We start from the raw sequence: 12588 nt of genomic DNA on the forward strand, positions 1-12588 counted from the left end.
GTTAGCCAAGACTGACTCAAACAATAATTTTTAGAAAAGATTTTTTTGTGCATGAGGCAACTTTTCATGTACCCCACGAAGTGAAACATCATAACATTTGTTACTGAAAATGAAAGTGCCCTCACATGCACATGTGATAGAAAGTGACAGTCCCAAGTTCACTGTATGGTGCAGATTTATGCACAATTTCATCATTGGCCCACTCTTTCTCTACAAGTATACAGTCAACAATGATGTTCATATGGAAATATTATAAGAGTTTGCTGTAAGTGACAAGAAGTTAATTAACAATACATATTGAATGACACATTGCCTTAAAAATCTCACTTGAGAAAGCTTTTTGTGAATACTTGCTCTGTAAACTTCATTATGATGCAACCAAATAATAAAAGAATACCAGCATTCAACATAAATATTGTGATAATCCTACACAAGAACTAACTGTCCTACTTTATGTTTCCGATGATATAATTAAATATACTAATGTTCAATTTTTTGTGTGTATGTGTTTTGAGAATTTATTCTGCTTCTCAATTAAAGATTATCAGTGGGAGGACCATAACAAGGATGAAAAGTACAGTTATACGTGCTAATACATTTGAGTCAATATGCATGGGTATACTGAAAAGTAATGCTACAAATTTTTTATGTGAAAAATCAAAGCTTTTTGAATAAAACAAATGTTATTAACATTCCACATCTTTATTCTTCACATCTACATATTTATTTCTCAACATATTCACCCTGAGAATGAACATATTTCTCTCAACAAGAGACCAGTTTGTTGACACCATCTCTGTAGAATATCTGACTTTACTAATGGAGGCACCTCACCTCCGCTTCACCACTATCAAAGAGACGCCGTCAAAGGTCTTTTTTAAGTTTTGGAAACAAATGAAAGACTGATCAGGCCAAGCTGATACTATATGGAGGATGGTAAATGACAGTGAACCTTAGGCATTGAATTGTTATAGATGTCACAGTGCTTGTGTGTCATCTGGCATTGTCATCCATTTTGGATTAACTCTTCACATTCAAAACTCTATTACAGCAGACTGTTTCTCATGCACTGACATAGATTTTTTGCACACCATCATGTTACATGTAGCATGTCCTTGTATTTACAAAAATAAATGAAAGTTTTACATCTGAATAGCACAAGACCATGAGATGACAGTCAGTAAACGACAAAAGGGACTGGGCAGAGCTTAAGATCATATTTTTATAGTGACTGTACTAAGAGATGAATTAGTGGCCTGTCAGCAATTGTATACACCAGGAATATCAGTTCTCTTTAACTGATATTTAACTAATTTGTCTTACAGCAGCAGTGGTGTTTTTCTTTATACTGAAGGTTGACTGCCAATGTCTGCAAGATACTGATTACCTGTGAATCTCTGTGTATTTTCTAATAATCTTCAAATGATGCTATGACTTTGAAAATAGAGTGTCCTCAGATGAAACAGATGTATGTTAACCAGTGAAAGTAAGAATCATTCTGAAGAGGAAACATCAAATAAACGTTTGCTCTGTCCTCCTCTTTCTGCTCCAAGATGCGTCCATTTAAACACTTCAAGAGTGGGAACAATGAATGTAAAAGTAAATTAACAGACGTCATGTGTTCTGTTTGCCATTAGAGTTCATATTCAAAAATACCTTAGTCAGCTTCATTGCAATTTGTAGCTGATTTAGACAATTCTATGTTAGAAATTAGAGTCATTTTCTCATACTGTTGAAATACTTAAATGAACATATCATTAAGCCTATGCTTTCCATTGGCAAAGACATACACTCCTCATATGGAATACCAGAGCGCTTAGAGTAGATCCACCCAGGAACATCACTAACAGGCAAACGTTCAACAAGTGAGGTTGGGAAGCTCCTACAAACAAAACCACTTGGATGTAATCAATTTGCCTTGTAACTGCCGAACACTCCAGCCTGTAGTAAGGATTCTTCTGAACTTCAAAGAGGAATGAATCTCAGAAAAGAAACCAATTTGACACCATACTGACAGCTAGCAGGAAAATACCACCACCTTATCTTCAGACTGAAGATACCTATGCTCATATTTAAATGGGTTTCATTGATATCCCTTGGAGGTAACATATGGAAACATGGTGTAACTGCCAGAAATTTTTTTACCGTACTTTGGGATGTAAGGTTTGAGCAATGTACCAGATCAGAGGGATGGCTGTCCATGAAATATAGTACCATGATTGCTGTAGGCAGCCCGTGGAGTAGACTATAGCTGCGAGGTCTATTCCTTAAACTAATTGAATCAATCAATTTGTGGAAACTTGCATTTAATACACAAAATGTCTAATCAATCTACATCTGTGTACATACTATGCAATACACTCCATGGCAGGGACTACCTTGTACCACTTATAGTCATTCACTTTCTTGTTCGCAAATGGAGTATGGGGAAAATGATTTCCTATATGCTTCTGTGTCAGGTCTAATTTCTCTTATCTTGTCTTCATGGTCCTTACACAAAATATATGTTGGGAGCAGCAGACCTGATCTGCAGTGGGCTGCTGATGTCAGTTTTGTTAGTAATCTCAGCAGTATTTTGCAAAAGCGAACTTTGTCTTTCCTCAGAGGAGTCCCTTTTGAAATCATGAAACATCTCGAATTTTGACTGAACCTACCAGTATCAAATCTAGCAGCATGCCTTTGAACTGTTTTGATGTTCTTTAATCTGACCTGATGCTGATCCTACACACTTGAACAATACTCAAGAAAGACTCACACTAGTTTTGTATACTGCGTCTCCTTTATATATGTGCTATGTTTTCCTAGAATTCTGCCGAAGTTGGCAAAGTCAACTATTTATGTTCCCTACTACTAACTTTATGTGTTTGTTCCATTTCATGATACCATGAAACATTGGACCTAGATATTTAACCAATGCAACTATGTCAAGAAGGCTTTCACAACACAATGTCATAGTTGTTGCTGAATCTCCAGGCTGTATGGCTGTGGCTGAAAAAACTTTTTGGTTCCTGACATTTTGTCCAGTGCAGCTCTGGAAAAACAGTAATCATCAACTGTTTTGTTCAGCACAGCTCTGAAGGAAATGTCAGGAACTGAAAAGTTTCTTCGGCCATGGCCACACAGCCTGAAAGACTCATCAACAACTATGTCAAGAAGCACCTCAGTACTACTGTGCTCAAACATTACAGGATTGTTTTTCCCACTCATCTGCATTAACTAATATTTTCGTATACTTCAAGGAAGCTGCCACTCATCAATTATGAGCTGTTCAGTACTAAACATAACTCCACGTGATCTGTAGCCCCCAGTAGCTGAGTGGTCAGTGTGACACAATGTCAATCCTAAGGGCCTGGGTTCGATTTCTGGCTGGGTAAGAGATTTTCTCCACTCAGGCACTGGGTGTTGTGTTGTCCTAATCATGATCATTTCATCCCCACTGACCAGCAAGTCACCAAAGTGGCAGCAAATCGAAAGACTTGCACACGGTGAACGGTCTACCCTGTGGGAGGTCCTAGTCACATGACATCTGTAGGTCATGATGAGGATATCTTTAGCAGCAGGTGGTTGTCTCAGTAGGAACTGGATGACCATTTTTATGTTCATTATGAGATTCATAAATTAAAACAGTGTAAGGGTATTAAATGTTCTTAAAATTTTGGCCTTGTAACCATATTCAATCCACTCTTTCTTGTGCTAGAAGAGTATCTCCCACATTTCTGACAAAATCTCTGGTAAACTGTGGTGTTATAGCTGCTCATCTACATTCATAAAACAAGAAGTGCAAGCTGGCATGGCCTACAGGCACCTATGTATTAGAATGGTGAGTAATTATGTTATCTAGTAAATGTAAAGTCTCCTTGGGAAACCTTGAGTTTTATACTATGACACATGTCTCATGGAAGGCAGTTGTCAGCTTCACAACTATGCCAGGGCAGTATGTTATTAGGGTGCTGTGACCCCTGACTTGTTGCCAGTCTGTGGAATAAAGGTGTGAAGGTGTCCTTGGCCCTCGTACCATTTACTCACACTGTATCATTTTCAGAGCAGTGATTTAACAACCAAACATACCAGTCATAAACTGTTTAGATTAGAAATCAGATCCCCATTTAATATCAAATTCGTGGAATATTCTGCAATGTTAACGAACCATCAAACAATACATATTCACATTGGTACTTGCCGTAAATTCAGTTCTCCATAGTGTATGAACCTGCCATTGTCCACGAATCGTCAATTTCACAAAACTGAAACTGTAACCACAACGGTGAAGGTTTTCAGAGAAGGAAACCACATATGTACCTTGTGGGTGAGTGCAGCACAAGGGATGGTCCTAGACTATAGTTTTGGATGCTATTGACCCTCGCAACACAGTAGTGAACACATGAAAAACTCTAATCTTCTGATCAAATGAAAAGTTTTAGCTTGATCTTGACTTAGTCATCCTGTCATGACTTTGTAATGCCAGTAAAAATAGATATAGGAATTAATTATATATTATAGGAAATAGTTGGAGGTTAGAATACCTCTTGTACGTATTCTTCAGGCTTTTCCCCCCATAAGTTCTGTAGCACATATTCAGCATGAGCTGTATATATTTTCTTAATTTTGTGGTTTTATACTCAACCAAACACCACCATCAACCATTAGACTGAAACCAGTAGCTGTGAATTTAAGTGGACTGGGTGTCCGGTCTGATGGCTCAATAGTGAACTGTGATAATAGATAGATCAACAGCACTTTGGCCTCCATCAGTGCAAAACGATTAGCTGCAACAGAGTAGAACAAATACCAATGCTTTAACAGTGTATGGGTCATAATTATTGTTTCTATAATAATAAACTATTGTAGAAGTTAGGTATCCTGTGCTATGGGCATAAGTAAATAGTAAAGTATATTATTATCAGCTGAAGTTGTGCATCCAATATTTCCTCTTCAAACATGAGTTCTCAGATGCATCTCATTTCCAATTAGAATGATTAAAATTTGTGTGCCAGCAGGTATGCTATGCAGTTGCTACAAAATGAATTATACAAGGTGAAGCGAAATTTGTGCACTTCGGCTTTGCAGCGTGACTCCTCACATGCCAGCGATAAAAAAATGTCTGTCACAAAATTTCGTCCAGCGACTAAATCCAGCAGAACATTGACATTAAAGAGTGGCAATCTGGCAACACTGTAACCACATCTATGGTAACTACCTCTGTCAGCACTTCTTATTTGTGCTGCAGTGGACAGAGTTTTGGGTTAGCATGCAGCAGGATGATGTTTTGATCCTGGGTTGAGACAATCTTTTTTATTTGTTAAATGTAGTACAGGTGGTATGGTATCAGGCATCTTAATCATCAACAGCGATTGCAGCAGATCCTCTAGAAAATATTTGCACTTACGTACTACAGTAGTAGAAATAGAAGACTGGTCAACTTTGAAACAAGCCCTTTCCATGTCATGGATGAGAATTTATTGCCACCATTTCATCTAGTAGATGCAAAACCTGTTTTCTTTGCACTCTCCTCCAATGGTTCCATAAATTAGTACCAACTATTATTCCTGCATCATTCAGGTCCATTACGTTTCATTAGGACCTTATGTTACCAATAGGACGAGCAAGGTGCTTTGCAAATAATGTCCAAACTCAGTTACTATTTGTATGTGTTATCACCATGGTCCCACAAATTATGCCTTTCAACACTGAGTGTGGTAACCACATGCCATTTAGTACACATCTCAACGCATTATTACTGTTATTTCTTTCCTTTCTCTAAAAATGGAAAGCGACGTGGACCTTGATCAAGCGTGACTCCCTTTCAACTGTATGATATATGTTACATTGCATTTAGGAACTTTTACGTAACTGAACATGTATCAATGATGACAGATTTCTGTAGTTGTATATATACATTTGGATGTAGCTGTATTGCGTTTATGTACTGGTGGATATTGTGTGGTATGACGCCTGTGGTTGATAGTATAATTGGTATAATGTCAACTTTATCCTGATGTTACATGTCCTTGACTTCCTCAGCCAGTTGGATGTATTTTTCAATTTTTTCTCCTGTTACCTTCTGTATATTTGTTGTATTGGGTATGGATATTTTGATTGGTTGTGTTAATTTCTTCTTTTTATTGGTGAGTATGATGTCAGGTTTGTTATGTGGTGTTGTTTTATGTGTTATAATGGTTCTGTTCTAGTATAATTTGTATTCATCATTCTCCAGTACATTTTGTGGTGCATACTTGTATGTGGGAACGTGTTGTTGTATTAGTTTATGTTGTATGGCAAGTTGTTGATGTATTGTTTTTGCTACATTGTCATGTCTTCAGGTGTATTCTGTATTTGCTAGTATTGTACATCCACTTGTGATGTGATCTACTGTTTCTATTTGTTGTTTGCAAAGTCTGCATCTATCTGTTGTGGTATTGGGATTTTTAATAATGTGCTTGCTGATATCTGGTGTTTATTATTTGATCCTGTATTTAAATCATGAATCCTTCCATCTCATTGTATATATTGCCTTTTCTTAGCCATGTCTTGGATGTGTCTTGATCGATGTGTGGCTGTGTTAGATGATATGGGTGATTGCCATGTAGTGTTTTCTTTTTCCAATTTACTTTCTTCTACATCTACATTCTACATTTATACTCCGCAAGCCACCCAGCGGTGTGTGGTGGAGGGCACTTTACATGCCACTGTCATTACCTCCCTTTCCTGTTCCAGTCACGTATGGTTCGCGGGAAGAAAGACTGCCGGAACGCCTCCGTGCGCGCTCGAATCTCTCTAATTTTACATTCGTGATCTCTTCGGGAGGTATAAGCAGGGGGAAGCAATATATTCGATACCTCATCCAGAAAGGCACCCTCTCGAAACCTGAATGCCGGCCGGTGTGGCCGAGCTGTTCTAGGCGCTTCAGTCTGGAACCACGCGACCGCTACGGTCGCAGGTTCGAATCCTGCCTCAAGCATGGATGTGTGTGATGTCCTTAGGTTAGTTAGGTTTAAGTAGGTCTAAGTTCTAGGGGACTGGTGACCTGAGCAGTTAAAGTCCCATAGTGCTCAGAGCCGTTTTTTGAAACCTGGACAGCAAACTACACCGCGATGCAGAGTGCCTCTCTTGCAGAGTCTGCCACTCGAGTTTGCTAAACATCTCCGTAACGCTACCACTCTTACCAAATAACCCTGTGACGAAACGCGCCGCTCTTCTTTCAATCTTCTGTATCTCCTCTGTCAACCCGACCTGGTATGGATCCTGCACTGATGAGCAATACTCAAGCATAGGTCGAACGAGTGTTTTGCAGGTCACCTCTTTTGTTGATGGATGTATTTCGTATCTGTTGATGATATGTGATCTAAAGGGTTGAAGAAGTGGTTGTGAAATTGCAGTGGTATAGCCGATATATTTATATGAGTGATTGCTCTGTGTATTTTGCTAGTTTCTGCTTGTTCTATAAAGAATTTTCTTAAATTGTCTACCTGTCCATAATGTAGGATTTTCATGTCGATAAATCCCCTTCCTCCATCCTTTCTGCTTAATGTGAATCTTTCTGTTGCTGAATATATGTGATGTATTCTATATTTGTGGCATTGGGATTGAGTAAGTGTATTGAGTGCTTCTATTATTATTATTATTATTATTATATAGATGGAATTGTGGAAATGTCATGTCTATTACCATTAGGGAAACAGCATAATTCAAAAGTGGACATTTCACAATTAGCGGTGTTGGGATGAATGATGCAGAACAATATCTGTCAGAGGGGTAATGTTCGTTAGGCATGTGTTTATACTGACGGCGTGTCCACCAGACAGGGACTAGTGGCGAGTGGAGTAACCTGCTCGTGACAGATTCCAGTGTACATGTGTACACATATCAAATGTTCTCGTTATAAAAATCTAAACCAGTGTGGTAGACATAAGGCATACACAAACAATGAATATGTGGATATGCTTCTGATACTTGGTGCATCTGATAACATGGCTGGTGTTGCCACTCCTGAATATGCTGCTAGACATCCTCGTCGATGCCATCCAGATAAAAATGTGTTTCATCATCTGGAGCTATGCCTTCAGGAATTAAGTTCTCCTCTTCCACCATCACAAGACAGAGGTCATCCATGGACTCGCTGTACTCCAGCTACTGAGGAAGCTATTCTGGACGTCTTACACCAAGAACCTCAGCAAAGTACATGTACCATAGCAAGACAGCTGTGTGTCTCACAATGCACGGTTATTAACAGGCTCATGAGTATGGGCTGCACCCCTATCATTATGCTTTCATGCAACTCCTGCATCAGCGGATGCAATTCTGTGAATGGTTCCAACAACAACGGGATGCCAACAATGACTTTGTGAGCACCATAAAATGGTCAGATGAAGCAGCATTCACTCCTGAGGATATCTTCAATATGCACAATGCCCACCATTGCTGTGAGGTTAACCCACATGTCACCTGCAACTGGGGATATCAAGTTCACTTTGGCATCAACTTCCAGGCCAGAATACTGGGTGACAGGTGTTTGGGGCCCTACATGTTGTCTGACCGGTTGACTGCATGAAGGCATCATGCTTTCCTCTCAAACTATCTACCTGATGCTGTGGAAGATGTTCCACTACACGTTCAGCAGAAGATATGGTTCCAACATGATGGTGCACCTCCACTCTCAGGAATAAATGTGCAACAGTATCTGGACAGAACATTTCCAGGGAAATGGCTTGGACGTGGATGTCCAGTTGTATGGCCACCGCATTCACCTGACCTAAATCCCCTGGATTTCTTCCTGTGGGGACACCTGAAGGAGCACGTGTACTCTACTCTGCTGGCAAATGTGGAAGAATTGGTAGCGCATGTTCATGCTACTGTTCTTCCAGGACCGAGCGAGATGGCGCAGTGGTTAGCACACTGGACTCGCATTTGGGAGGATGACGGTTCAATCCACGTCCGGCCATCCTGATTTAGGTCTTCCGTGATTTCCCTAAATCATTTCAGGCAAATTCCGGGATGGTTCCTTTGAAAGGGCACGGCCGAATTCCTTCCCCATGCTTGCCTAATCCGATGAGATCGATGACCTCGTAGTTTGGTCTCTTTCCCCAAATAACCCAACCAACCCTCTTCTTCCGGGGGACACAAATTTGCTGAGTAGGGTCCAGAGCTGTATGTTATGGTAGGTTGTACAGTGTTTGGATGTGCAGGGAGGTTGCTTTGAGCGTCTGTTGTTCTGAGGACAACGTATTCTGTTGTGAAGGTCATGCCGTCATTAATATGGACATTATTATTGTAATTGCTTGCTAATATGAAACATCTGAGTGCTCATATTACATGTAGTATAAATGACAAGTAGATGTTGTGTTATTGTACTCTGATACCGAAACTGATATTGGTTTAGTAGTTTTTCTGAGATGTCAGGTCGTTTGTTTCAACTGTCTACTTCTTACTGGTATAACCACATATCTGTTATGTTCAGCGTTACAAAATGTTGTAAATTTAGGATACATGTGACCTAAGAAATAGTGTATATTACAGTATGAAAGCTCAGAATGAAATTAGTAAATAAAAGAAATGCACCCCAACCCAGGATCGAACCCTTGACCTCCTGCAGGCTAACCCAAAATCTGTCCACCTCACTAACTGTACAGAAAAGCTAGTATGTGCTGACAGAGGTAGTTACCATACATGTGGTAACAGTGTTGCCAGACTGCCACTCTTTAATGTCTTTTTTTCTGCTAGATGTACTTGCCGGATGAAATTTTGTGAGAGACATTTTTTTATCGCTGGAATATGAGGAGTCACACTGTGAAGCCCAAGTGCACGAATTTCGCTTCACGCTGTATATGCGTAATAATATTGGTAATGAGGATAACAAAAAAATATTTACAATAATAACAATATAAATGAAAATTTGGCTCTTTGTAGCAATGATAAAAAAATTCTGCAGTAATGGTTGAGAATTAAACACTGAAATATTAGTGTATATATGCACAATGACACTCCTCCCAGTTCATGTGAGGAAGGAATGTAGACTGTTTATAATTTTACTTCCTGACAACTTCACATGCATTAGAAGTAAGATATTAGAATGGAAACTGAAATCACTGATGTCTGTTTGACCACTGAGGCAACATTCAGTGACTTTCACAGAGCAGCCTTCATTGATCATATTAAGAATGTTGAAAAGTACTGCAAATTAACTGGAACAAAATGTATGCACACATCAGGCAAGCCAAAAAAACAACCAAATTGATCACTCTGTGATATTACAGTTGACTATGAGAATAAGGTCCTAATAATGACTAACATTGTAGCATCTTTTTCTTAATGTAAGTTTGGCCTGAAAATTATGGTACCTACTGCATAAAACTCTTTTCAGTTAACACTGTATTATATTAGGAGCTGACCTCTACATCGTATCTCATGACAGCTGCAATACAATACAAGATGTTTGACTGGAGCAACAAAAATGGAAAAGAAAGCTGGGTGTGTTTACAAAATTTCTTAACTTCATAAATCTGAGTCATAACCAACAGGAATCTACAGTTCTTTGCATTTATATATGCCTCAGATAATAAAACAGGATAAAATAAATATTTCTTCCTGCTTATTTCTTGTAGAGAATGTGGAGGTCAGTAAATGTAGACATGAAATATGTGCAGGAGAAAACGCCATTTGCTGAAAATGAGAAGTGAAAACAGACTGCTAAAGTTAGAAGTAAACAATTCAGGTCAGGAAAATACAGTTTTCTGGCAAATTCAATTCCTCATATGAACAGCAGTTACATTTGGTTATGATATACACAATGGTTATGACATATGCCATCCATTCTAAATACTCAAAGAAAATTGATGATCTTTCCTTTGTGAAGGCCCAGCCTGGTAGAAATTTTGTAAGAAATTTCTGTCATTTTACTGTTAATTGTTCATTTACTTTATGCAATCATGATTTCGGCTTCATAGCTTCACTTCACAAATGCACGTTGAATTGAAAATTAATAAATTGTACATGTCATACAATGTGGGGCATGTATATGAAGACATTACTTATTTGTTAAAAAATGCCTACCCTATCTGTGATTTGTCATTATCAAATAAACATATTTCACACCTTATAAACCAGTTTCCATATCACAAAATATGAGTACATATTTAGGATTCATGGTATGGCTGACATTGCACAGAGTTAAAAAAAAATTAACACACAGTATGGCATATTTTACAGCCAGTACATCCCTGTGACATGAATTCGTCACTTCTGATCATCAATTGACATTGATATATGTCAAAATAGTGGCAGATATTGTAACAAAGTGGCACCATTGTATGAGCCACATGATCTTCCCATTACCAGAGGTATTATCAGGAAAGGGAAGGTGGATATTTATTTAGCTAAATCGTTAATGTGTTCTTGTATTACTCATTCATAACAGTCCCTTAAGGGTATATGTTGTAATACTCCATTCTCATAGTGTAAATATAACCATTATAGATGGACAACAATTTATTAACACATGGCTGCAATATTATGAAATTATAATTCACAGATTCATGGGCATTTACACAGAAGATATCACACTTGCACAACCCATGCCGAATGGTGGGACCAATGACATTCTCTGAACACTCCTTCAACAAAAAAAATGTTCAGTGGAAGAAGAATAGAGGGGTGGAGGGGGTGGCAAGGAGAAGGGAGAAGGGAAGTGGCTGGTGTCAGAGCGTGAGGGTTGTGGACAAAGAGAGAGATGAGGACAGTTAAGGGCAAGTGGGAGATGTTGGTGAGGCTGAGGGATGGAACAGATTTTGGGATGTGCATGGAAGGTGGTAGGTGGGAGGGGGGAGGGGGAACAGCAGGCTACGTTCTACATACATTTCAAAGATCATATATCAGAATGCTATATCATGTACCTAAACCATACACTGCAGTATTACATGAATACTATTAATTACATATTAATGTTGTCTTACTACTTAAAGCATGTGAACAGGTGGAACAAACATAATGGATTCTATATACATTTTCAATTTGACACACATATAATTCTTTTTACGGATTTGAGATCAAACTTTTATTGTGCATCTAAAATGGTTATATTTACACTCTGAATTTGGAGTATTACAATGTATGCCTGTAACAGGCTCTTATGAATGAGTATGACAAGAATTTGTTAAGCATTTTCCCTTTCCTAGTAATAACTCTGGTAATGTAAAGATCATGTGGCTCATACAGTGGTGCCACTTGGTTACAATCTCTGCCACTGTTTTGATACACACTGAAGAGCCAAAGAAATTGACACACCTGACTAATATTGTGTAGGGCCCCCACGAGCATGCAGACGTGCCGTAACATGATGTGGCATGTTCTCAACTAATGTCTGAAGTACTACTGGAGGGAATTGACACCATGAATCCTGCAGGGCTGTCCAATAAGAGTACGACGGGGTGGTGACCTCCTCTGAGCAGCATGTTGCAAGGCATCCTGGATATGCTCAATAATGTTCATGACTGGGGAGTTTTGTGGGCATTGGAAGTGTTTAAACTCAGAAGAGTGTTTCTGGAGCCACTCTATAGCATTCTGGACGTATGAGGCGTCGCATTTTCCTGATGGAGT

The 12588-nt window shown here is 38.9% G+C and overlaps 1 protein-coding gene across 2 annotated transcripts in view; it reads right to left on the reverse strand.

Annotated features, from left to right (window-relative positions):
• Positions 1 to 1404: 1404 nt before the first annotated feature.
• The window catches only part of LOC126335590 (cytochrome P450 9e2-like), an 81914-nt gene continuing 70730 nt past the window's right edge, over positions 1405 to 12588 (reverse strand). For both annotated transcript variants that reach the window (XM_049999029.1, XM_049999030.1), the window contains exon 8: positions 1405 to 4766. In XM_049999029.1, coding sequence (XP_049854986.1) covers positions 4600 to 4766 — 167 coding nt within the window. In that variant the 3' untranslated portion in view covers positions 1405 to 4599. The remainder of the gene's footprint in view (positions 4767 to 12588) is intronic.

The sequence above is a fragment of the Schistocerca gregaria genome, chromosome 2 (assembly GCF_023897955.1).
Source record: "Schistocerca gregaria isolate iqSchGreg1 chromosome 2, iqSchGreg1.2, whole genome shotgun sequence".
Lineage (NCBI taxonomy): Eukaryota > Metazoa > Arthropoda > Insecta > Orthoptera > Acrididae > Schistocerca > Schistocerca gregaria.